At 38.7% G+C, this 27,665-nt stretch overlaps 1 protein-coding gene across 1 annotated transcript in view; it reads left to right on the forward strand.

Moving 5' to 3' along the window:
- The first annotated feature begins 5,752 nt into the window (after window positions 1–5,752).
- The window catches only part of MYBPC1 (myosin binding protein C1), a 68,843-nt gene continuing 46,930 nt past the window's right edge, over window positions 5,753–27,665 (forward strand). Inside the window, exons 1-2 of the mRNA XM_083860135.1 lie at window positions 5,753–5,982; window positions 26,259–26,291. Of these exons, the coding sequence (XP_083716261.1) occupies window positions 5,958–5,982; window positions 26,259–26,291 (58 nt within the window). The 5' untranslated portion in view covers window positions 5,753–5,957. The remainder of the gene's footprint in view (window positions 5,983–26,258; window positions 26,292–27,665) is intronic.

Here is a 27,665-nt window from a genome sequence, read left to right on the forward strand (position 1 = left end):
ATAGAAAGTATTTCTTAAAAAAGGTCACGTCTCATTTACATGGAAGAAAAGTAGGTTGCATGACAGGGTAGGAGAGTTTTTTCCTGGCAAGTCTACAGTGCAAGGCTGTGATTAAATTGAGCTGGCCAGGTAAATCCAGATGTCTTTCATCAACATCAGAAGTTCAACTTAGATACCTGACAAAAAGGAATGCCTTCACAAAAAATTAAATGAGGTCTTAAAACATAAGAGATATTCTAAGATACAACATTCTTCCCTTGCACAAACAGTTCTGCATTTTTTGGTTGAACACTTTTAGCTTTCCATTTGCCAGCATAGTACAAATTGAAATAATGTATTTGTTTCTTTAATTGGTGGAATAGAAAAAGAATTACCAGCACATATCAAATATCATTGATTGCAATGAATAAATTCATCAAAATCTATAATGTCCTACCTATGATTTTAAAGGTCCCATGTGGCAAAGGCAGAGTTGGAGCAGAGAATTCATCACTATTATGCAATTCTGCTGTAGACATGGAGAGTAAAGGAAACTTTCCATCCTGACCATCCTTTTGCTTCATAGGAGGGGATTTGGAACTGAGATGGGGCTTCGACACTGTCAAACCTCATTCCAGTGTCCCCCTGGAAAAATGTGCTTATGAGTTCCTCCAGATGGGAGGGGAAGCTCCTCTGCTAGTGGTTTCATCCTTCACCCCTCATTCTTGGGCTCTGTAAATGACTGTCTCCCAGAAGATCCAAAGCTCCAGATATTAAGGCTGATGAAGAATTGTTTTATATGAGACTTCAAAATTCTGGATTCTTTATTAAGAATAAACCCAAGATACTGTTTATTTTTTTAATATAAACACATATTGGTGGACTGGGAGTCCTTTCCTGTTCACATCTACACTGATCATTTTTGCCTGGCATTCTTATTTAAATTGATCAGCTTCTCTCAATATCAATAAAAGTTTTAAGTGGGAAAATTTTAAACCGAGAATATCAAGTCAGAAGGGATCCATAACAATCACAAAGTCCAACTTCCTGCTCCTCACAGAAATATCTAAAACTAAATCATATGACTACCATTTGGTAAAATGCTTTGGTCAAAGATTTGTCTCTGAGGTCTTCTTGGGAGTGTTCTGATCCTTTAGCTTGTAACAAGATGAAGATTTTTCTCTGGCAACAAGCAGACAGGAACTTCATAGAATAGAGGATGAAGTAAGTGAGAGAATTCAGTCCTTGAACTAGCAGCTAATATGAAGCTATTGATGCAGATCTAGCAGCTGCAACTGCAAATACAGCTCTGGATGTTTGAACAAGGGAATTTATTAAAAATAGACAGGAGAGAATGATTTAATTATTTGATGTGCTGATTAGCAGCCATTTAGAAACTACTCAAGGAGCTGAAGAGAGTTAAAATAGGATAGTCATGCTTTGGAAAGAGACCACAGAAGATTTATTGAGGCAGGCATGGAAAGGAAAGGCTCAGAGAGTTTCACATGTTTGGCCCCTGAGGTGGTGAAGGAAGAGGGCTTATAGTGGTACACAAAAGCCACACTGCTGAGGATGAATTTTGTTCAGGAGACATTCACTTTATGAGACAGGTAAAACACAAGGGCACAAGGAAATGTGTGGAGGGAGAATAGCAAATTATGAGAAGGGACATTTCCATCCAGAGACATGAGACAGCCTGTACAAACAGGGGTGCTTTAGCAGTAGTGTGAGTTAATGAAAGGATGCCTGGGGATGCCAGAGCATTTAGTTCTATCTGCTGAGGTACAGAAAGAAGAGGTGATGAGCTAGAAACAAGGTGGAGCTCAGCTCTTTCCAGCTCAGAATTTCTGTGAAGGCTTGTCTCAGTCATTTGGTAAATAGGGTTGTGGCTGAGTCCAGAGGTGGTTCATGGCCATTTCACTTGCTCAGAAATCACGTGCTCAGCACAGAGGAACTGCTTCCTCTTCTGGTTCAGCTTCTTCACAAGATGAGTTGTGATCAAATAAGGTGAGTGGTTGCCATACATAAGGAAGCAGAGCAGGATGGCAAGAAAAAATGGTAAAAAAATTAAACTTCATAAAATTAATAGAGAAATGCATTTAGTAACAGAGAATGTACAGGTTGTGGGGATGGATAATTATAAGCATGTTTAGACATCTCTAAGAATGATCAAAGAAGAATAAGCTTAGAAATTACCACCAGGCATTTCATTCTGTTCAGTATTTTTCTTTCTTTTTTTGGCAGTCTTAAAGCAACCTGGACAACTGTTGGCCAAAATCAACTCATCTTTTCTATGCAGTGATAAGACAAGCTTGATGACTATCATGCACTCTGGCAATGTGGAAAAGAAGTATAAGAATGGAAGTCCCAGTAGCACCAAAGTACTAATTGTAGCAGCATGAGTAATAGTTGTGACAGTATTTCTGCAGGGAACAAAAAAAAAAAAAATTGAAATTATTAAATTGTTTTAGATCAGAATGTGAATACCTGTAGGTGCTTGAGATAAGGACTCAGCTGGGAATTAGACTGAAACAAATAAAATATGGATTACTTTCTTAGGAAATAAGCTTCTTTCCCTGTCACTAAGGTACACTGAACTATCACAGTCTAAGTCTACCCCACCAGCACCTTCTATACCACTAAAAATTACATTACAGGAAACTTGCTACACAGGAATGTTTTATCAGACTAAATGAGAACATGACATGAAATGCAATGAACTATGCAAGTATAATGTAAGTGCAGGAAAGAATTAAAGGACTAGTAAATTTGCAGATAGCTGCTGCTCCACAGTTTCAATTTACTTCATGCAGCTGAAGAGCCTTTTGCTTGCACTCACAGCTGGCCCTTACAAAACAGAGACCTGTAGAAGCACAGATCTTTTCATTGACTACAAAGGCAAATATAGTACTTCACTATTTTTCCTACTCATAACCAATCTTCCTCCCTTCCTTCCTACCAGAGTTATAGAGCCATTTTTCTGTCTATGCCTATACCTGTAAATAAAGCAGGGCTAGGACATGATTTCAAGTGTTGTCCTATGATGACAACCCTGGGGGATGGTTAGATGCTCCCTGGTACCATTTTGGACCAGCCAACATTCTCCCACCTACACCTAACCACAACTTAGGCACATCCAATAACCATTCCCTGTATAGATTTTGACTGCAGTCTCACAATTTAAGGATAGAGAGGAAGTTTTGCTGTGCAGATGAGAACAACACACTTTTGCTTGGTCCAGCAAATATGGTCTCAGTACTGATTTATTGTGGGGGTGCTGAAATTGTTTCATAGGTTTTTTAGTTGTAAGTTTGATGTGATTTGGACTTTAACCCTAGCCAGGTAAAGTTCTTGTCTTGGATTGTTCTTATCAGAAGTTGATAAGAGTTGCCAAGGCAACCTAATCCTCTGCCCAGAGTTTCGGTCATCCTATTGTATTTTCCCCCATCAAAATGTATATTCTCCCCCCACCATGCCCATCATCCCCCAGGCCCAAAACCTTCGGAGAGGTGTTGGACAGTGATTGGTGGATCTCCCAGGACCCCATCCTAATTTACCTGATTCGTTGATGTTGTGTATTGCATTTGGCCTTACCCACCTGGCTTTGTTTCATTGGTCTTGTAACTTGTGCCCACCCCTGAGATTTCTGGTAAACAAAAACCCCCTGCAAACCAGGCCCGAGGTCACTCTCCAGAGGCACAGGCCTGGAACCAGGGACTGCCCCTGTGTTTCCCAAATAAAACCTTCTTCCTGAGCCTTAAAGAGTGTCCCCTCTTTCGAACCACGGCCGTGACAGCTAAGGCGAAGGTACTGCGGAGCCAAGACCCACGCAAAGGTATTGTTGGGCGTATCAGAGCTAGCAGGGTGGTCCAGCCGACCGCTGGACTGGCCTGAGAGACAGATATGCGAAGCAACAATTTATTTAGTAGCATAAAGGTAAACTATGAATAAGATTCTGTCTTCCTGAATAGCCTTCTTCCTCTTGCTATAAAGGAAGCTCTTTAAGGCTGTAAGGATAAGCATCTGCCACCAATCCTTTCTCACTGCGAGATTGTAGTGGATGTCCTCTCTAACCCATCAGTACTAGAGTGTGACCATGGTTTAATCCTGTTTGTATTAACAGGAATCTCCAGAGGCATAGTACTCAGCACCTCTTGGCACATGATGGGTGGAATGCAAAGCAAAATATCTTTGCATCTTACAAAAGGCCATTGAGAAAACACCAGGCTGGAGAGCATCAGCAGTTGCTGCTCATCCCCCTCTGGCTCCAGCCATCACAGAGCTTGGTGCCTGGATGCAGGCAGAAGAAAAAGGAACAATAAAAAGTGATCTCTGCCATGTTATTAAGTCTGTTCATACACTGCTTCCCTACTGCCACCCCTCTCACAAAGAGGGACAAAACCTCCAGTTGCCTTTCCAGGGCAGCACTCTTTCCTTTCCAAGGACAGGAATTATTTCAGTGATACAAGGAGCTTTACCTTGAAAATTATGTGAAATAAAGGAAGAAGATAGCTTTAATACTCCTTATTTAAGTTCTTGTAGGCAGAAGTCTTGCCCTATGTCTGTATTTGATAGGCACATGAATTGGCCAAATGATAAGCATCACAATGAGCAGAGCAGAAAAAATCAAATTATACTCTTTAAAAAAAGGTAAAAAGGCCTATCCTTTATAAGATGTCTATAAAAAGGCTAAATAGACAGGAAAAAAACAGACTGCAGAGGAAACCCTCATGCATTGGCTATAGAATAACCAGGCACATGACTGCTATTACATCTCCAAATCCTATTCAAATATGTGAGATAGGTTTTCCATAACATTTGGGTGCATTCATACACCGAGCAGTCTTTTGAGTAGCTTAGTTCTTATTGATACCTGATTAATGGTATGGACATGTGCTTCAATAGCATGAAACCTTTGAAGACCACTTCATCTGTTGTGCTAATTACTACACTTTTGTCTCAAAATCATAAAAGAGCATAAGAAAATAAATCTTAATACCCTCTGATTCACTTCACCTGCCTTTCTCTTGCCTACATGTTTGCAGTTTGAGTGGGAGTCTAAGAGGAGGACAACCCAGTGGCTTAGTTTAGTGGTTCTGTGCATGTGCTACAGATAGGATTTCCATTCCTTCTGTCTGGTTTCCTGGCTTGGCAAAGGCAGGCAGTGTTGGATCTCCTGGATGAGTGGAGAAGAGAATATCTCAACTCTCAGCAGCAGTCTCTCCAGTTAATGAATTACTCATGCTGAAAGGAACATTATAGTCTCTACCAATGCCAAAATGAGAGTGGCTACAGGGAAAGGACCCAAGAAAGTGTAGCATATGTAAACAGAAGGGGAATATAGAGTATTTTGCTCCTGAACACAGGAGCACAATAATACTTTTCATTACTACTGAGAAACACTCTACTTCTCACTCTGTCTTTGCACACCATATTCTCCTAAAGGAAAAAAAATGAGGTTACACTGCAGGCATGCTGCCTCTGCCTACTTGTCACTTTTATATTGTGGGAAGAGGCATAAATGTATACAGCCATTTCCTACAAGTTTTGCAGGCAGGAGGGGCTCTTTAATAGCATGGCAGTCACTTTTTCAGCCTCTTGTCTGCGTGTGCATACGTGTCTGCATGTTAAAGAGAGGGACACAGAGAGCAAGCTGTGCAGCTGAATTTAGAAAGTTATAGATGTTCTCATCAGCCCCATGCAATGCAGCAGAGATTCCTTCCAAAAGCCAAGGGAGCAGAGGCTGCAGACAACAGATGTGAAGGGTTTCCCATAACTGTCAATTTTCAAAGTGTTTGCATTGAAAAGAGAGGAGGTGCTATTTTGATTGATATTTCAGCTGCAGTATATAAAGCAGAGGAATTCTTCTTACCCTCTGCTTGTCACACTGATCTCACATACTCTCTGCTGGACTTGGGGCTACTTCTTGCTACATCTGAAAGGCTGAAACTCTCTGGGAATAAAGAATCCTTGTAACAATGCCGGAACCCACCAAGAAAGATGGTAAGCATGACAGAACATGACCTGACATTTCTTAATTACAGGAATTATGACTATGCACACACCCCAAACGCCTTTTAGACCACTTTGCAGGTATCAGCCAAAAATGATATTAAGAACAATAGCCGCTTAACATCACTAAATCATTAGAGATCACTATGTTTTTAGACTAAGAAATGGTTTTCAGGCAGGCTTATAGCACAAACTGTTTTAGACAATGGACTATGACTATTGAGAAGCTACTTGATTGGGCAAATGTTATATTCATTTTATAAAGACTACAGGATTTCTGTAGTGCAATTTGTGGTTTCTCTCTTCTAAGCTATCTAAACTCTGGAAAAGAGGGGAAAAAGCATTTCTTATGATTTAAAGAGTCAGGACATTAATATGTTTTTCATGCAGTTTTTTCTAATAGTTATTGAATTGGAAGGATGTGCTTATGCAAGCTTTACGGTTCTAATGAAAATATATACTATACATCTAAATGCATAACTGAAGAATGCAGTAAGTTATTCTGTACAGCTCAGATTGGAAAAATTCACTTTGCCACATTAGAGAAATTATTATTTTATGTTTCAGAAGGATAGTTACACTCAGTAACATTGGTCCGTTCTGCGGTGCTATTAAGTTCATAGCAAAGAAACTGAGTATGTAATTTGTTTTTGAGACACAGAATTGTTCATTGGAGGCTGAGAAAAAAGGAGAAAAATATTCAGGGCCTATAATTTCATAATTTTTTAAAAGTTAACATTTATTTTTCTACCATTTTGAAAATTTAAGCCAAATAAGCTTCTTCTATTTACATTATTTCTATAGCTCTTCTTGTATTTTTCCTTCAAATCTGTATGTTTTGGTAAGAATTTTTGGTGATTGTTTTCTGACATTGACTATATAAAGAGCTTTTGCAAAGCCATAATATGCAGATTGTATGTGTTTTTCAAATACTGGTGAATGAAACCTATACACACAGCTTCCCTAATGCATTCCCAAATGCAAAACTGAATTTAATCTTCAAGGTAATCTTTAAGGTATAGAAAGTATACAAGTAATTAATTAGCACTTACTTCCCATCAGTCTTGAAGTATCTTCTAGGCTGATGTGTGTAGCTTGAATAGGTACATTTGATTTAACACTGACTTATCAGTAGCATTGGTTTTTAACAAGTTTACAAACATTTTACAAGGCTTTTTTGAAATATTTTCTGGTTTTGTGGAAGGCAAGAGCAAAGCAACTGTCAGTAATGTTACTCATTTTTGGCACCTTCTTCAGCTGGGGACACATGAAAACTAAACTTTTTGGATGACTGAGTCTTAAGCAAGCAGTGTTGACAGACCAGTGTGATCACTTTACTTACTGGCCCTTCTCAGTGCTCGAGGACAATGACAGATGAAGTATTCTTCTGAAAATAGTTACACCAAGTGCACATATTAATACAAGTGCCTAATCCTCCATATCAAACCTAGAGCCAAGCCCCTTCTAGAGTGTCTTATTTGTAATTTAAATTATTTACACATGTATTAGGTGTCCTTTTTATTTGATCTGTTATTTGACTGGGCATTATACACTTTAATCAGAATGCATTCTGTGGCTGTCAAATGAAAAAAAAAACAACCCTAAAATATTTATGCACTTTCAAAAGATATGTGCTTTGAAGAAAATTAGTTTGGAGGCTCATGTTTCTTATTCTGTTTAAAATTAGATTGTTTCAAAGATGTTCTTACAATGCAGTGATTACCAATGCAGCTCCATGTTTGTGTTATAAAATAAGTTTAGCAGCTCTGAACAACATTATATTGACAGTGGAACAAATGTGGTTTTTGGTGATTCAATAATCAGGACCTAAAAATTATTGAAGCATTCTACCTTAATAGAATTCACAAGGAGTAGTGAGCTCTGGATAAATGATAAAATTGGGTTGTACACTAGTTGTTCCTATTGCATCCAGTTTATTTGCAGCCAGGAGGTCAGGGGAGTAATAGGTTTATATTATTGTACTTCAGGAATTAGCTGCTTTCTAAAGATTGTTTTGTTGATCAAGAACTCCCCTGAGCTGTTGACAGTACTTGTAGAGTTTAAGTACATACTGTATTAGTGGCAGGAAAATTTGGTATCAATAATAGCTCAATACTGCTACTCGTACAAACTCTACTCATACGAGCTCTACCAGTAAGAATTCAAAACCTCGCATGATCATCAAATGCCCATTCCCATGGTAATGTCCAAGGCATCAAGGGTTGAAGAAAATTAATCAATGAAGGTCAACCTTGGACTGACTAATTCTGGAAATTACCACTGGAAGGACTGAATGAGAAAACTTTCACAAGCTTGTTGAAGGACTACAATAGAAAACAGAGAAGAAAAAGAAGAGGCTTAAGGTTTCTGCATCACATGGGCACCTAAGCATAGTTTTTCTGATATTTCCAACAGAAGCAACCTACTGGAATTATCCAATACCCCTCATTTTCATGGGTCCTGCAAATTAAAAACAGCACATACAAGCAAGTAGTTGAGAAATCAGAAAGTGGCTAACACTTGAATGTTTAGAAAATCTCAGATTTGTGGTTTTATATCACTGCAGTCCCTGAAGTACATGGCTTAATTTTTCAGAGACAGTGCTGAAACAATCTCCCAGGCTTTTTTTCAGGCCAAATGGTCTTTGAGCTATTTTAAGATTATTAGATTAACAACATGAGAAAATTCCTGACTTGGTGACAGTGTATCCTCACAAAGCGCTCTTAACAAATAGGATAACCAAATTAAACACACCACTCAGCTTACAGAAGGTTGCTGGAGAGCTTCAGCCTAATGGAATTTGTCACTGTAGAAATAGGCTTCCATGACTAATTATTTAAGGCCTTTATGGTACTCCTAAAAAGTTGAGTTCTGTATATAAGATCAGCTGTAGCTTTTTGTAGTAGATGGCCATGGTGTTGTAGGACAGTTTTGTCTTAACTGGCTCAAAATATATGTGCAAGGTGAAGTTTACATCAATGGGTTAACTGATCCCAGTGGATAACTGGGGTGTGGCTGACTTGCCAAAGACCTTAACTAGCGCATTTAAATTTAACAGCCTTTAGCTTTCCTGGTGACTAATAAAACCCTCCCTCATATAATTACTTCCTGAAATTTATTGCAATCACTCAGTCAATCTTTCCTCTCCCCGCTTTCCTTTAACCAATACTCATCATAAGAGCTGCTCATTAATTAGGTGCCCTCTTAAGCTGTCACAGGCCATGGCATTTGGACACGCTTTTGTAAAAGGGCCAAGTCTCTCAAGAGCAACCTTTTCAAACTATTTGTGGGCATCATCCCACAGGGACAGGTGCAAGTCTGTCCCCAGTAGGCAGCTCTGTAAATTTGCCTCCCAATCTAGGAAACAACTCGTGGCCATGAGTTAAGCGACCATTCCAAATTTTGAGCCAAAGCATTTATGAAGTCTGCCAACTTCATTTTCTAAGTGTTTGCAAGCTCTGCTTGAATGATGCCGCCTGGAGCATCCACATTTTGGCAAGGAATCAAAATTAAAATCAGTGTGTCTACTTTAGACAGTTTCAGTAAAATTTTATTCAATCTACAAATAGCATAGATGTAAAAGTTGTGAAGAAAACTACTTGCATATACTGTCTGTTAGAAGAACAATCTGTAAAACATGAAGCAGTTTGTGAAAGGAGGCAAAGAGATGTAAATATCAGTGCAGACTGCCTTGGAGATATGGTAGCACTGCTCTCCATGAAGACACCCAGTGGAAACAGCCTTTACTTCTATTTGCTTTTAAACATAATTAGTTTTGCTTCATTGTGAGATTTTCTTTTTTATCATTATATTTGCATTATACTTACAACATTCCAAATAATACGACTGTCTGGTGTATCAAGTTAATAGTCACTGTCAAGTAAGTGACTTAGTCATATAAATCATATAAGTAGACATGTAGAACAACATTCCAGTGGGAAAATAATCTAAGCATGAAGGTTGATTAAAAGGTAATTAAAGTCAGATTTCTTTTAGTTCAAAGTTAGACAACTTTTCATAGGTGAAAAAGAAGCTGAATGGGAATTCTGCTTCACTATACAGATTTGGCTTGTGTCAAATTTAAAACTGCTGATGGAAAGTTTTCCTGAAAATTCAAGATCCCAGCATGTGAACATTTTTCAACATTGTTTGGTGCTTTCTGTGCAGAAGACTGGACCTGTATAACCATTTTATATGGCACCATGGTGGGAAGTGCAGCTGCTCTCTCCTTGCTGCATAGTGATGCAAAAAAGAAGTATACAGACATCCATCTTCTGCCATCATCATTGCCCCTCTGTAGCATTGACTGTAGAATACATTCCCCTTATTTTAAACTTCCTTCATTCTCAGTCTCAGAGCCAAACCACACTCAAATTCAGGCCCATATGTATAATTTGCAAAGCTCCATGTTTAAATCGCAGGTAAATGAGTTTTGGTGCATGATGAAAGAGTGAAACCTTAACCCCTTATCTTATTTTCCTTCTCGATTCTTTAGAAAGTTTCTCTTCATCACCTCTAGCTAATAAATTTTAAGCCCTCCACAAATGGAAAGCAAACTTACGCCTCACTGCTGTAATCAGACCCGTGAGGGTGGGCTGTGCTCTCGTCTTGCTCCCCATAGAGCAGCTCTTCCTGCACAGATTGTGTTGTCTGCTGGGAACTGAGTTGTTCTTAGATTGCCTTTTCCCTCCCATTGCTAACTTCTAAGTGAAGCTCCCACACTTCCTTCTGAGATACCACGGCATCTCAGATTTATTCTTTGACCTTCCATCTCCATCGTTGCTAAGTTTCTGACAACTTTTTCAATCAAAATAATTTGACTGAAAAGTCACCATGACTTATCTTTGGGCTATTATGTTTTGGTTTACTATGGAGTAAATTGAAGGCACTACACTAACTTTTTTTCTTATACAGTGCATTGACTTTATCATAATACTGCTGAAGGAGAATAATGCAAGACTGACCTGGCTTACTTGCTATTGTTCTTACTTGAGTTGAAAAACTTGTACACCCTGTGTGAAAAACAGTGCATCTGTGCACAAGAATAAAATATTTAATATTGTCAAACTAAAATGAAAAGCTCATGGAGTTTAGGAGGAAAGCAGGGAACAGCTTTTCAGTGGATAAGAGAGTGCTTTGTACTTGGCAAAACTGAATTTAGCAAACACTGTCTTTGTGCCTCCCTATACTGCACCTGTTGGGAAGATAAATAAAGGCCTACCCAGTTCTTTCCCCTCATACATCCTAAATATATCACTTTAAGAGGGCTGGAAAAAAACCAGCAATGCTACAGTACTCCTCTGTTCCATGAAAAACTGAATGAGTTTTTTCATATTCATTTCAGGGGACTACCAAAACAAAGTGGTTGCATAACCAAACAAGAGCAGAGAGATCTGGGGGGACTTCAGTTGTGAAAACATTTGTAGCTGCTTCAACATGCCTGTAGCATCAATAGCCCTTGGAAAATAAGTCATGGAATGTATTTCATGTTTCATCAGGGGGCATGCAAGTGTTGCTTAAAGGGGAAGAGCAAACCAAGTTCAAAAATAAATTACCTGTGGAAACTTCCCTTGAGATAGGGATGAATACTAATCCCATCATTCATGGGAATGTGGAGATTCCAGTAAATTAGAAGTCCTAATTTAATAATTGCCCTGGAATGAAGAAAAAAAAAAAAAAAAAAAAAAAAAAAAAAAAAAAAAAAAAAAGCTTGTTCTTATTTAGACACTAATGTGACTTTATCCCGAATGTAAAAATCTGAAAAATGAAGGACAAGACAAGCAGACAAGATCATTAACTTCATTTGTAATTAGTTTTCTCAGTCCCACTGCAAGCAGTTTTATCTCCTGAGTGTGAGGAACTGTGTGACTGAGAAACAGCCCCTTCTCGTCCCACCTACCCCACTCTCTCTGCTCTCAGCCACAAATGAAGTGCTATTTCTGAAGACTTCAAAGAAAGGTTTCTCTTTTTCACTGCTGTTAGGGAATCAATAGATGAAGCCATTTTTTCATCATTCCATCATCATTCACTTTATAACACAGTGGGAGTTTGCTTTGAAGAGTCACTGGTGTTTTAAGTGTTAGGGACAAGAGGAGCTGCCTGAGATGAAGGTCCATGTTAGTCCACTGAAAATGTTGATAACTTTGCAACCCTACAAAGATCCTAATGGTCTTTACACTGTCACAGAAGACCTCTGGGTTAGGAACCAGATACCTAACTGGAAGTATGTGCCAGTGAACTCGTTGTTCTTGCTCCTAGTGGAGTCAGCCGCTCATTTAAGTCAGAGCTGCCCAGTCTGGTGCTACTCAGCTGACCAGCCAGCAGTTGCCTAAACATAGGTGCCCTACTGCCACGTAAGATGCCCCGAGATACACAGAATACCCATCTTGGGCTAGCAGATAGGACCCGTGGGAGGCCTGCAGCACCATGGAATAGCAGCTAAAAAACAGATGGACACTCTACAGGATCTGAGTGTCACCTGTGTGTATGAAAATTGAGCCATAAGCAGCTATTTTACAGCCATAAGCAGTGAATAAAAATCTAATTCCATTGATTATAATGGCAGCTTAGACTCTCAGCTCACATCATGGACACATTCATGTGCCTCTCTTTTTTTGAGCACCACAAAGATAAGAATGCAGGGCTACTCTACAGTTTGTTCAATTGCTGTTAAAGGATTTTTTGCAATGGGTAGTTTTGTAAGAAGACAAGGAGAGAGTTACATTCCTCTATTATTTGCATGTGATGGATGCTCTTCCCCATAAATAAGGGAGTACATTAGCCTAAGATTACCTTGAGCAGAGAAGTAAGCACCCTTTTGTAGTCTATAATCTGCTTCGTGCATTGATAAAGATAAAAAAATACAATGAAAAAATGTTTTACTGCCATTCTTTTGTTATTTTTGAGAATCTGATGCTTTTATTTGTTTTATTTTTATAAGAAGGCATCAATACATTTTATTTCATGGCTGAGTGTTTTAATCTACTCAGAATTAAATTTTTGTTTTCCTTTATTGAGAGGAAACAGAAAGTCATATTCCTGTTCAAATCAATAATTCATTTTCATCCTTTATATATAAACTTACGCTCACTTTCTCCAGCAGCTTCCTGTTGTTAGATGAATAATTGGTTACATCAGTGATATTTGTACCTTTGGGCAATAAAGCACTTTTTATGTTAAATAATGCATTATTTCTGAATATTCTACAAAGTGTTCAACAAAACACAGGTAGATTTAGGAAACTCCAAGAATTCTTGTTTCTGGAATTTACTGTAATTTTTTTTTGGTGTGGTCTTAGCTCCTGGAGCTCACTAAACTAGCAGATGTTCAGCCAAGATGAAGCAGCTTAGAGAAGAGAGTGAACTAAAGTAAAAATCCAGTTCTGTGTCCAACAGGATGTGATGTCCTAGGAAGCCATTCTAGCAAGCATGCTTTGGTGAAAGTTTCATTTAATCTTCACCACTTCCTGGGATGCTGGGAGGGACAGAAAGCAACTCTGGATTCAAGAAGTCTGAAGATAAATTTCTGCTCAGAAACCCCTCACATCTAAAATATGCAGCCTACACCAAAGGGAGTAGTTTCTCTCTGACCTCCCTCATCCATTACCCGTGCCTGTATTCCTATCAGCATCTCCCTAGAGAAGTCAGTGGGACCTAGACTAAGGTGATAGGGGATGTCATATCCACATGGCTTAGAACAGCCTCTTCTGAAGACCAACCACACCACAACTCTCTGCTTATTGGCCAAGTGTCTTCACATGTATTTTCATTTCAAAGTGGCAAAATAACCCGTGGTCTCTGCTGCAGTTAGCCATGGTGGTGTTAGATGTCATAATACTGAGATATTGCATGCCTTGCTCTATCTTAGTACTAGGTGGAGGTTAATTCAGGTCATTAGAGCTCCTGGAGCAATGTTGAAGGGCTGCTGAACAGAAAACCAAATATGACAGAGTCTCAGAAAAGTTCAAAAATTTTTAAAAAATTTCACCATCTTAAAAATTGCTTCAGAGAGTGAAGTTTGCCACAGAATTAAGTTGTTTGTTTTAGGAAAGGCCATTCACAAATATGATAACTTGTAAGTTGGTCAGTGCATGTGTTTTTTCTGTCAGAAGGTGGGAGCATGTCTGGGTAACCAATTTCAGAGTTTAGAGCCCCTCCACGTGCCTTCTCCATATTCCCAAAAGTGTACAGACTGTGCAGCAAGTAGGGAGATCTGCTGTATTGTGCAGCAATGATCAAGACAGTCACCGCTCTCCCTTCTCTGGAGATTAGGAAATAATTCTTACATAATTTGCTCTCCCTGGCCTTGTTATTAATTGAAAATAGCTTGTGATCTACTTCCTAGGGCAGCTGTCCTTATATGCAATGGCTCCAGCAAGTTGATCAGGTGATTATTACAAAAAGTTCTGTTCTAATTTAATTCTCTGTAGGATCAAATTATGGTTTTAGGAAGCATCTGAAAGCATTTTTTAGTAGTAGCATGATGCTTCCTGAGACGGATCTGTATTAAAATACACTCATCATGTCTTTGCAGGCCCAGAATAACTTCCTAATTTTGGTCATGTGTGCCAAGAGTAGGCTGCAGTCAACTACCCACAGAGATGAAGACTCTCTTTTCCTACAGATTTCTGGTTATAAATCTTAGCTCTGTGTATATAGACATTAAGTGCAGAGATATTTGCTGCATGTGCTGAAATGACAGGATGGGGCAATGAATAGGCAGTGGTTGAGCAAAAGCAACTCACACAACAGCACAATTACTTTTCTCTCAAAGGGGAGTCATGCTTTGCTCAGCCAGCCTGCAAATCTGGTCCAAAGGTCTATTCCAGATTTTTCTTTCTCTCAGAGCCTTGAATCTGTGACAAAATTAACTGAATATAAATGTAGTTAAAAATGAAAGAGATCTCAAATGAAAAGTTTATTGGCTCGGCTGGTGGGAGAGGTCTTACTCCTTGATACTCACCTACTCCAGTGTGCTAGTGGACTAGAAAGAGCAGTAAAAAAAAAAAAACTACTGAACAGCTGTTGAATTCCAGCTTTCAGGTATTTTTGTGTTTATTTTTTTAGCTCTCTGCCACAAGATCTTCCTTTCCTGCAGAAAAGAAATGCACCAATTATGGCCCCTAGAACCTGTTCCAACAATTCTAGAAGGATAAAAAACTTCCTCTAATCAGTCTGAGCTGATTGAGCATGTGTGGTATGACCTTTCACTGTTTTCTGAACTGAAATGAAATATCTCAAACTATTTACACCTCCTTGATGCACACAGCGTTGAATTTCCATCCTTTTTTCAACAGTTTTCTTCATTTCCAGTGCCATTAAATCATGGTTCCTGTAAAAAATCACAGAAAACACTTATTCCTGGTGGCATGGAGAATATCTATGGCTTGAGATATCTAGGAAAAACCGCATGAGAAATGCCATGCAGATGGAATCATTTATAGACTAATAGCTTCTGGGTCTCATCTTGTGACACTCATGTAGATAGAGATATACATACACACGCTGTAGCATGTTTGGTATCCTGTGTTTTTATAACATAGTATCTAGGTCAAAATCCTTATTTTAGACCCAAAGAAAAGCATAATTCCAATGGAGACTGTGGCTGCCACTCCCCCACACATGCAGACTCCAGTGAGGGTACAGAGGGTCAGATGCCTGATGACATTTTTTCCATGGCATTCCCTCCAGCTTTACTAATCTTTCATCTAAGCTTTCCTTAGCCCTATTTTTAAAGGGGAAATCTGACCTCCGTCCTGTGCCCCTTTTTCTTTGCCCTTGTTACGCATTTCCATGTTTTGCAACGAAGTTTTTTCTCTTACCCAACAGCTTTTTAGCTGGAGAGAAACCATATGCCATCAGCTGTGAGTGTAATTCACAACAGCATCTTAGATGCATTTTGCTGTCAGGCTTTTTAAGAGCTTTCTCTCATACATATCATTGATTCACTCATACAAACCCCCACAGCTTGTCTGCAAATATCCTGCTGTGTGCAAACGTGCCTGAAAGGCAGAGCTAAGTATTTAGGTTTTCTAAAGTGCAGGCATACACTTCTCACAGTTATCTCTGTTGATGCAGGATGAGATTGAGAGGTAGAAAACGTTAACAGTAGAAACACTGAGGGATGTTTGTGATTTCATATGTGAGCACCCACAAAAGGACATACATGATTTCATGTAGGTCTCCTAAATTTCCACCCACAGAAAGAGTCCTTTCTTTCCACATGAGCAAAATACTTCTAAAAGGTTTCTCAGTACAATGCTGAATCCCTGGAATCTGAGCAACAATAAATACTTACAAAAAACAAGCTTACAAAAAGAGAGAACTATTTAAGTCAGTACATCAAAATCCCAATAGAGAAGTAAGTTTCTGAGTTTTAGGTTGATTTCTGACTCTTTTAGTGTTTTCTACCAGCAATACTGCAACTCTGATACAAAGCTTTCCTGTATCGCCAGTTTGGGTTTGCCTTTTTGGTGTTTTTTTGTTGTTGTTGTTTGTGGGTTTTTTTGTTTTGTTTTGTTTTATTTTGGTTTTGTTTTTGTTTGTTTGTTTTTTAATTCTTCTCCAAACTTAGTTACAAATCCATTTTGCTTAGCATGTGCTAGGACATTGAAACTCACAGAAAATAGTAGCCCTTGAATTTTGTAGTCCATAAGTTTGAGTTACCCTTAGCAAATTAAAAAGTGGACGCTACTACCCTCTTTTTCATCTTGAGTGAGGTGTTTTCCACAAGTGTGATGACTGAAAATTAGCATTGGGCAGAAAATTCAGGGTGAAACAAATAATGGATTAACTACTAGCAATTAACTACTTGGAACAATCCCTAATCACATAGGCGCCTGACAGCCCTGAGCCCGGGCTCCTGTTGCAATCCCATTCTCTAAGACTGCCTCTCAGGAGAGGGCTGAGGTCTGAAGTGCAGATGACAAGACAGTGCTCTTATCTGAAGGAAGTGTGAGAAGACTCCTCCTTCTTGAAAAGATCACAGAGTATCAGATTATCTGTCACCCACTGTCAAATAGAGTTTAGCAAATGTTTTTCTTATTTGGGATTTGGATATGGTTGTGAAGATGTTTAGAGCCAGTTGTAGCATATGTTACTCTGACAAAGAGCTGATAACAAGCTGATAGATTCAGTCTTTGGCAAATCCCAACATGTGAATGTCTGGTTTTGTCCTGAACGTCAGAGAAAAGTCTGTGATCAAAAATCATGGAATGGGAACACCAGCACGATTTCATTTTAAATCACTGAAATGTTTCAGTCTGAATTTTAGTGAAAATTAAATCCATCAGCATGTCTCAAATGTTTCTTTGTAACTGACTGAAAGAAGACAGATTGCATGAATTCATGCCACCACAGCCTTATGCTGATGTCATTCTCCCTAAGGGTCAATCTCCCAGCGTGGAATGATTTCCGACTGTCTGCACATGACTCTCAGGACTACTCTGAGTGCACTGAACAACAGGAAACAGTAATTTCTGGAACTCACTAGAATTATGCAGAGCATCAGGTCCATAATGTAATTTCCATAAAACAATACTGCAAATTATTTTCTTAATTCTCAGTGAAATATTTCAGGAGAGCTTAGCAAAACAACTGTGTTGCGTTTTGGGTTGGGCAAGACTAAAGACATTTTTCCAAACTGGTAAAATGTTTCCTGAGCTGGTTGGGAAATTATCTAGCAATCTGAAACTAAGTTCATTACTAGTTAAGTACGCATCTCTTGAAATAAATGACCTTTCAACTTTATTGCTGATTTTTATCCTATAATTAGAAGTGCAACTGCCATTGAAAGTGTATTGTTAAACCTGAAGAGCAGATTCATTCCTGTGCGGCAGTTCAGTGGTTTATGAAATTTTTCATCCTTGTCTACTTTATTACCTTTTGAAACTTTCAGAAAGGACATTAGCATTAGTCACTGTACTTCTATCTCTGGTTTCACACTGTGGTGTCTTTTGCTTTTAATTTGCCCATGAGAATGTCTTGAGATAAACAAAAACATTTGCTTCTAGAGAAAAATTATTAACAAATTATTGCAAGGAAGAATAGGAAAGAGAGAAAAAAAAACCAGGTGTTATCGTACTTTTAAAGTGGGATCAGACTATTCTGATGAGTGGATTAATAGATTTTGGTATATACATATCAAAGATGAATTAGGTTTGGGAATTTAAAAGAAGAATTTCCCGTGGCTCGAGTAGGAGCGAAAAGAAAGAAATCCGACCTACGGCGAGCTTCTGTATTTTCTGTTTGCACAGCGCAGTTCCCGAGCATCGGAACGAACCCGGCCTGCTGCGGCCGAGCTGCCCCAAGTCCCTGCAGACCCTGAAGCGCTGGATATCCCGGGGAAGGCGGATCCCCGGTTTTTCCCGAAGGCAGGAACCCGATCGTCCCCTGTGGGACGGGAGCGGGGATTAGGCCGAGCCCAGCCCCAGGGGCAGGGGGGCCTTCCCTTCACAGGCCTGAACTCGGCCTTTTAAACACAAAAATGCGGAGTAAATTTTCTTGGCTGGGCTGTAGGGCAGGGAGGGTGGCTCTGCAGGGCCCCCCGATCTCCAGCCCCTCCCGGAGCCTGTGCCGTCTCTTCAGACTAAGAAGAGCCGGAGTAAACCTGCGAGGTTCACAAGGCCAGCTCACTTAGCGTTTCAGGAGTGCGCTTTTTTTTTTTTTTTTTTTTTTTCCTGCGTGTGTGTTGGTTTTACAACGTACAATAGGAGTGCTGCTTCTGTCCTTTAGACCGAAGGACCGAAGCACCCATCTCATTGGCAATATTTCCACAGCTAGTTTTCTCCCTTCTGTTTAACCGTAGCCAGAATTGTGTAGTGCATCATGTGGAACAGCATTAAAGAGTGGCTTAAGTGACTGAGAACAGGTAGGAAAGGAGTACAGAATTTCAGGAGTTGTGAATCATTTCAGACTCATGTTAAGTTGGTGGTAAAGAAACTGAGGTGGTGCCATAATAGAGGAAAATTCGAAGCTCTCTATTGTTTGTAGGAAGAAGCTGATTCTGTGTGGTATTTCCACAATTTTCATTATGAACGTTTAGGAGGAGAATGCATACTAAGAACTTTTCTCAGCAACATTTGGTGTTGCATATACCTCGTTGTATAAAAAGTTTTGCAGTGACGTTTCAAAAGAGAAAGTTTTTATTTCTAAATATGGAAATAAAATTTAGCACATCAGGATATGGAATAAAAGATAAATCAATGACAGTATGAATAGTCTTAGGCTCTGCAAGTACAAAGCCTTCTCATGAAGGTGTAGTAATGACAGTAAACTGAATTTCCTCACAGTGGTAAACACTGTAACAGATTTCAGCAAAACCCTTTTGTCTGATAAGGGGTTAACAAGCAGAACTTTATCTACAAGATAAAAGCTATCTATCAGGCTAGATAGCATCACAAAATTTTAGTCCTGGAAGTCAAAAAACCCCACAAGTTGGGATTTTCGGTTTGGTATGGTTTTAATGATGAAATAAATTAGAAATCTGCAATTGTTGAAAAACTTGGTGAAAAAAGACTTAGTCAAAAATTTCAATGGCATTTGGTACTCAAATTGTGGTCTACTGCTATTCTGTGAAGTGTGAGATACCAGCATAGATATTAATATTTTCTGTTAGCTGCATAAGTGCTCAGGAACTAACTTTTATGGATTATTTTCTTTGATATAAAGTAAGAGAAGAAAGATATCATGGAAATAGAATGGAATTCAGTTACTCCACCCTGGTGCCTTTTGGACTCAGTAGGCTAAAAATGAATCTAAGAATGCATGGGAACTTGAAAACCAGACTATAGCCACTAAACTTCCCCTATCCATCTTAAATGCTGTCAATGGTTGGCAGCTTTCTAGATCCCTGTTACAGTACATGTGAAATTTTGAGTCTGAGAAAGAAGAAACTTAGAAGACTGTAGACACATAAACATATATTTTATTAAATTACTTTTGTTCAAGGTCATGGTTACAGTGTTCTTTAGATATTAATTCCTGTGTGTAAGCATAAGAAATAAGTGGAAGCTTATGTATGGTCAGAATTGATTTAGCAGTATCATTTCAGAAAAGTGGAAACCACAAGGAAAACCCTCTAAATAAGCAAAGATTATTTTATGCACTTCTATAACTATGAATGGCAGTGAAGTAAAAATCTGGACTCACCAATTACACTGCAGATCCTCATGTGGATCTGTAAAGTATTTCTTTGGTGTCTAGTCCATTCCACAGAATTCTTGATTACCAGACTTTTGCTCCAATTGTTCATTCAATTTTTCAGCCCTCAAGTCAGGGAACATTCTTGCGTTAAGCATGTCACAGTTTGATTGGCTCCAGTGGCCCGTAAAATTCTTTATAATAGAAAGCATTTAGAATAATCCTGAAATGGGACTGCTCTCAGTGAGATTATATGCTGGCACTAGTTATTATCCTCAGGCTTGTTTGGTTTGTTTGAGTTTTAATTATATGCCAAACTAATTTTCTTAGCAAACTCTTTGTTAATTTTATTTCTTCTTCAGTCCCTACCTAAATGTGTGTCTCTGGACTGTGACACTTTCAGCTTGTGGGATATTTATAAAACAACTTCAGTGAACAAGCTGATTTGTTCACTTTATTACAATAGGAGGGAGTATTTAACATAAGGTTGCTGGTTTTGCCTTTAAACACTGTCACAAGTCAAACCCAGCATTTTATCTGTTCAATCTATCACTGCAAGTGGAAACAGAAACTAGAAATACATTATAAATGTATCAGTTTGGCTCTATCACAGTTGGCCACAATAATAGTCATTTGGCCAGCCAATAGAGCACCAATAAGCCACTAGAGCTTATTTACTTCAATCCTTTAGAACAAATTTGCTTTCAGAATTTAGGACCAATGTCTGTTTAGAACATTTTCTCTAGGTATATTTTTAAAATCACATAGAAAATGTCCATGGACATTAATTAAAAAAGGTAATGATTTCATCTGGTATTGTAGTTTCTTGCTTCTGATCAGATTGGGAATTGTCTGCGGAAGTTGCAGACAAATCAGGTTATTTCTCAGTGGAGAACAGGCTCATGAGGCACCAGGCAGACCCTGCGTGTATGACTGTGCTCAGATTTTGCAGAATGATAAGCATTCCCTTTTTTTTTTTTTTTTTTTAAATAAGAATTGTATTTACTTCAACTTAAGTCCAATTGAATGCACTTTTATTGATTATAAATGACTTTGAACCAAGGCCTCTCTTTTCCAGCTCCTTTTCTGGGGTCTGCTAACAGTACTGTTTTCCAATGAAATGCTCCTCATATTCTGGTAATCTCTATAGTTTTTTGAGTAAGTTCCTGTCTCCCAAAAGCTGAGGCTATGGCTTTTACCCACATCGCTGATGCCACTGTGATTTGGGTGAAGTGATCCATAAAAATATAGTCCAACCATTTTGAGCCATTTCTCTTTCTCAGAGCACCTTTTTTTCTGGGAATATAAGGAGTGAAAGAAATAAGCTTTACTGCTTTTGTCTTCTGCTGATCTGGACGTGAGGTTGGTCAAGCAACTGTTCCACATCCTTCCCTGCCCACCTATTTCAGTGGAGCACCTGCCTCAGGAGAAAGCTTGGTGCCCCAAGGATGGTTGTTGTATCTTACCAGGGCCATGCACAGGGGACAGTCATTACACACAACAACTGCACAGGGGCTGGGGTGAGTCCTGCTCTCTCCTCAAACCAGCGTTTTGTCTATTTTTGTCTGACTACCGGTGTCAGCACTTTAGGAATGCCTACGTAATAGTTGTATTGGTCTGATCCCTCAAGGCTATGTCCACAAAATTAATCCACCTACTTAAATCTGACACAAGCTGACAGTGACAGGTCTTTGTGACAAAAAGCATTACGTGACTATCCTCATGTTGTTTGACATATGGGATTCTCTTTAATATGTTGCTGTTGCAAAGACAGATATCATACCTGTGTCCATGATGGTGCAGCCACAGTCCTGCTTTCCTTTCCAGGTATATGGGGGATAAGTCCTCTGCTGAGACTGGGTGAGATCCTGAATCCTTTGGCTATTCTTTGCTGGGTTGTAACTGATCTGTGTAGAACTGCAGAGAGAAATTAGTGCAGGAGACTTTCCTCCTCCTTCCTGTGAGTGTTCCAGCCCAATGGCAGTGAAATGTTATCTTTAGGCTTTCTGCAAGCCCTGATTTAATGCTTACCTAAAGTTAAAAAACAACAACAAAACAAAACAAAAACAAAAACAAAAACAAAAACAAAAACAAAAAAAAAAAAAAAAAAAAAAAAAAAAAAAAAAAAAAAAAGAAACCACAAACCAACCACTACTCCTTTTCTAAAATGATTGAAAAGTCTTAAGCCTACTCAAAGCTGGTCATGAGTACAGAGCTGAATGATGGAAAGGGTTATCCAGCCAGACCTCATTCCCAGTATGCTTGCTGACAGGTTGTAGTTCTTGAAAGGTCTGAACTGCAGGTCTCCAGGATACTTTGCTCTCAGCACAGCAGTAGAGCAGGACCTGGAGACTGTTTTAGAGCCATCATCATGCCTCATTATAATTGCACTCCAGTGTGAAAAGTAATGTATGTGATGTCAGGGAGTTTCTATGCTTTGTGCTGCCAGAGAAGCCAATGGAAGTGGGAATCCAGAGCCCATGAGAACATACACAAACTGACATCCCTATGTCAGTTTCCTGCCAAAGCTTCTTCTGGCTGCTGCAGGTTGGATGCCAGTGCAACCAAACCTAAAATGGAATTGAAATTTTAAATAATGATAGCTTCAATTTAACATGGTTCTTAGGTATTTTCATAACATTAGCACATCAGTTAATACCATGGAACTTTAGGCTTAGTTATCTAAATACACAGCAACAGATTTTAAGTCTTTATTTTATCTGAAAAACGCAACATGATAAGTGTGAAAAATTGTTGGTAATGGGTCAAGTTGCATCTCCTGCTGATTTTCAAGTGTGTATGTGTGTGTATATAATTATAAATTACAAATAAAAATGTCTTGGCTCTAAGTGCTCATATCTTGTGTCAAACTGGATCCTGAATGCATCTCATGACGTGGCTGAGACATGAAAGCATTTCTGGAGATCTTATCTAAGCAACAGTTGTGCTTTCATTTTATTTCCTAACTACACTTAATACACTCTCTTTTCTGAGTAGCCATGTAGAGAGGACTGCTAAGTTCATTCCTATCCTTTCTGTAGAATTACATCCAGCCAGATGCATTACCAGTTTCCCAACGAATGACTAACCCAAGGTCCGTGTTTAGCCTGACACAACCTGCTGAAATACAACATTCTTGGCTTCTCAAATAAAGAGCTGCGAAGAAGAGACATTTTGTTTCAGACACTCTGAAGCAGAAGTTAACTTTGTTCTATAGAAGGTGCACTTCACATTATGGTGTCGATTCAGTGGTAACTGGACCTTCAACAGCCTCTTTCCCCTTTAACTCAAGAGGCAACATTGCAACCCAGTGAACTGCACTTCTCCAAAGGGGTTGCAGGTTGTGTGCTGGAGACTTTCTTCACCCTGACAATGCCTGGACAGAGCACCATATTAGGCAACAGGCCATGGGGAATGGTATGTGGGGACTCCAGGGAGCATGCCTCCTAGGGAAGGAGCGCAACCATAAGCTGCTGGTTGTGTGTGCTGAGCCCTGTCCTGGCTGACAAGCCTGTTGCAGAGGTCAGCCAGAGAGGGCTATCATTCTTTGGGGAGGTGGAAACTACTCAGAGCTATTAATGTTTTGGGGTTTTTTTCCTGGCTGTCCTCAGGAATGGAACCGTAAGCCAGGCATGACCGTGAAAGGGTTTGCACATGGCCAAAAGATTATGTTGAAGTACCTGCCATGTTTCTGCCACCCCCAGTGCCTGGAACTCTTCCCTTTTCTTTTTTCTTCCCACATTATACTTCAAAGGTCTCTGCTTTGAGCTCCATTCTTGCCTCGGTTTTCTTAGCAATAACCTAAACAGCCTTGAATTATGGTTTAGGTAAAAAAACACTGACTTTTTGATCTGGCTTCAGTCATCATCCCATCACAGATTTGCAGAATAGCTGAGGTTGGAAAGGACCTTTGGAGATGGACCTTTGGAGACAGTCTAGTCCACACTCTCTGCTAGGAGCAGGGTCCAATAGAATAGGTTGCCTGTGAGAGTGCTCAGGTTTTCAACGTCTCCTTTTGTTGTCTGCATGCAGGAGATGGGGTTTAGACTATAATAATGTTTCAGGTCTGGTCTGTGCCATAGACTTTGGCTAACATCCGTGCTAGGTGAGGCAGTACTTCTAAGATAAGTGATTACTGAGCAGCATAACAGTGTTGGTGAAGCCACAGAATACCTCTCAAAATGAAAGAAAATTTAAGGCAAGTCCCTCAAAAGTCTCATAAGCTTTTCATCTGAGAGTGGAAAGTGCTTTATTTGTTGAGTTTTTAATTGTAAGTTTGTAACTCTTACTGGTGACCCAGGGAGGGTTTTCTAATTCAGTGGTCATAAGAATACTCCCTGTTTCTAGCTGTTAAATTTCACAGGGGAAATTATACAACTGCTATTACTTTTCCATGCAAGAAACATACTTCCATGCCACAACGATGTCTCAGCACAATATTTTTACTCTCAGTAGAAACAGTGAGGAATGTTATGGCAGCAAAGTAAATCGGTTTCAAGACATACTCTTTGTGGTACAATTTTCATGTTTTCATAGGAAAATTTTTCATATATTTCTAGGCCACAAAACAAAACTTAGTATGTCAGTAATTCGTCCAGAAAAAAAAAATTGCTATGAATCTATCTAAAGATATTTAATTATTTTCACATTCTGTGTGATGGTCTTTAAAATACTTCTTTCCATTCTGTGTGGTGGGTGCTGTGATCAGAACATACAACACAAGCTCTTTCCTTGTAGCAAGGGATTTTCTTTAGAACCTCTACAAAGATTTGCTGTTGTACCTGTGTATGTGACTGGAAGTTCCTAAACCATATCAAATTCACTGACTCGCTTAAAATTATATTTGCACTGTATATTATATTTGAAATATATTATACTTGCACAGCATATCTGTGTGACAGAGATTGAAACTTTTTTCCTGAGTCTGACGTGAGGTGGGGTCCCAATGGTTAATGTCCATAACATGACAAAGGTTAGTTAAGAGCCATCTACTCTTATGGTTCAGGGTTTCAACCCTTTAAATCTTTGCTTGTTATAAGTAGTTAAAATGTAAGTCAATGCTAGTGCCAAAAAATATTGTTGTATTCAAACTGTGTAAACTCCTAAACCTTTTAAATGTTGAAAATAAGCTTCCTTTTCTGTTTTAAAAATATATTTTTGCTAGTCAATTTGTTCTTATGTTTTTAGATGAGAGAACATGTAATCCCAAAAGGGTAACATTTAAATAGGATAAAAAGCCAGGTTTCTGTATCACACCTTGGAAAGGAAGTGATTTACATTAAAAATCATCATTGAAAAAAAGAAAACCCAAACATACTGCAGGTCCTACTCAGAGAAGCTAAACTGTTTTGGTTTTTTTTTGTTTTTTACTTTCTGCTTGCACTGTACATTGAACTCTAGATCTAATGGTGTGGTGAAAATGAGATGAAGGTCTCTGGATTCACTCTGTGTGATCCCTCTAAGTTAATGGATCCATTACACTTCACAGTTAAAGTCACATCTAATATTATTTCAGTTAGTGGAAATTTTGCTTAATTTTGCACATGAGTGAGAGACTTTATAACTCTCTAAAACTACCTAAAAGGAAGTTGTAGACAGGTAGAGTTCAGTCTCTTCTCCCAAGTAACAAGTGATAGCACAAGAGGAAATGGCCTCAAATTGTGCCAGCGGAGGTTGAGATGGGATATTAGGAAAAATTTCATCACTGGAGAGGTTGTTGTCCACTGGAACACGATGCCTAGAGAACTGCACTCAGCAAACCTGGAGGAATTTAAAAGATGTGTAGATGTGGTCCTTGGGGATGTGATTTACTGGTGACTTGGCTGGGTTAATGATTGGACTCGATAGTCTTAGAGATCCTTTCCAACCTAAAAGACTCTATGTTTCTATGAATATTAACTATCTCCACACTAAAAAATTTCACTGACTTCTCTTTGCAGAACAAGAGCTTGATGATCTCTGACCTTGTCACACTGAAGTTGTCACATGTTGCATGTGTCAAAGCAAAATAAATTTCATGACTGTATTTAAATATTAAAGAACTTGAAATCAACAAATGTATACCAAATGTTTGAAAAATATTTGCTTGTATTTGAAGCTCAATATCTTTCTTCTTTCCTCATTTTTCAGAAACTGAAAATGAAAATGCACCACCGCCTCCAGGTTAGTGTAAAAAATGCTAATTTGAGCTGTGGCACTAACACAGTTGCATGAGGCTAGATACTGCATAGCCATAATATGGTTTGTGTTTATTGTGTCTTTGAAAGTAAGAGGACAGTAAGAAAAGTAAAAAAAAGCCTGCCCAAGTAAGATATCCTCACTTCACTTTGCCTGAATACTGATTTTTCAGACTCAGTTTTGTTTGTGAGTGATTAGTAGTTTGCTTAATATTTTGCATGTCCTTCAGGATGCAGGTAAATCATTGCCGCTTAAATTATGTGGTTAAATTATGCTGTCCTCTTTGATGCTGGGCAGCATCTAATTACCAAAATACTCCTTTCATTTTGCCTCAAAGGTACACTGTGAGTAAAGTTGACAGAATCAAGCATGGGATTCATTTCACTTACTCTTAGCCCTTTGAAAACTGTGTATCATGTCTAAGTAGTTCAATAGTTCTACCTCTGACCACTGGAGCACATCCTGGGCCATACATGCTCATGCAATGGGCATTTCCCGGGTAACCTGTCTAAAATGTCACTAGATATCCATGTGCAGATAATTGCCTTGAGGAGTCTGATGCAATGGCTGAGTTCCAGAAGCCAAAGTTAGGTGAGGTGAAACTCGTTCGTAAGGATGAAGGCTTCAGGTAAAGCTGAAGCTCCACAAAGCACAAGAGTTCTCTTTAGTGAGAGCTGGAAGGGCAGGCAAGCCATTCCCTTGTAACTTCAGTTATATTCTCAGATAATGGTTAATACATGTATCTACAATATGCATGTCTAATTTAACCATTTGGTAGATTTTATTCTCTGTATAGTGACCTAAACAGCAATTCCAAACAGAACAAATACCCTACAAGTGTTAAATCTGCCTTTTTTTACTGTCCTGCTCACTGGCATTTTACAAGGCTGACTCAAGATATCTTTGTTGCAACAATACACTCTTTCATTAAAAAATGACAAAGGTATCATCTGCCACAAGGAGTTTCATGGTTAAATTATCCACGTATTATTTTTATGTGATGAACTCTTTCATATTGCATATATTTGTAAGAAAAGTTAATTGGTTTTTAATTAATGCTATTTTACTCAACCATAAAACTTGTACAGTTAATATTAAACTAATTAATTTCACCCTTAGGGGCTTATCTTACCTGATATACTTTGTGCTTGAATTCATGTTTTTAATCAATCTTAACTTTCAAGTAGAACTGAAATGAGAAACGAGTTTTTGTATACAGAAAGGAATAGTGTCTTTGAAGTGTTACATTAAAAACATCAATTAACATTTTTGAATAATTACCATCTTCCTTTCTATTTAAAAACACAGAATTAAATACAAAATCACTTTTAAATCCTCCTTTTTTTTTCTTCTTACCTG

This window comes from Zosterops lateralis (genome assembly GCF_965231275.1).
Source record: "Zosterops lateralis genome assembly, chromosome: 4".
Taxonomy (NCBI): Eukaryota; Metazoa; Chordata; class Aves; order Passeriformes; family Zosteropidae; genus Zosterops; species Zosterops lateralis.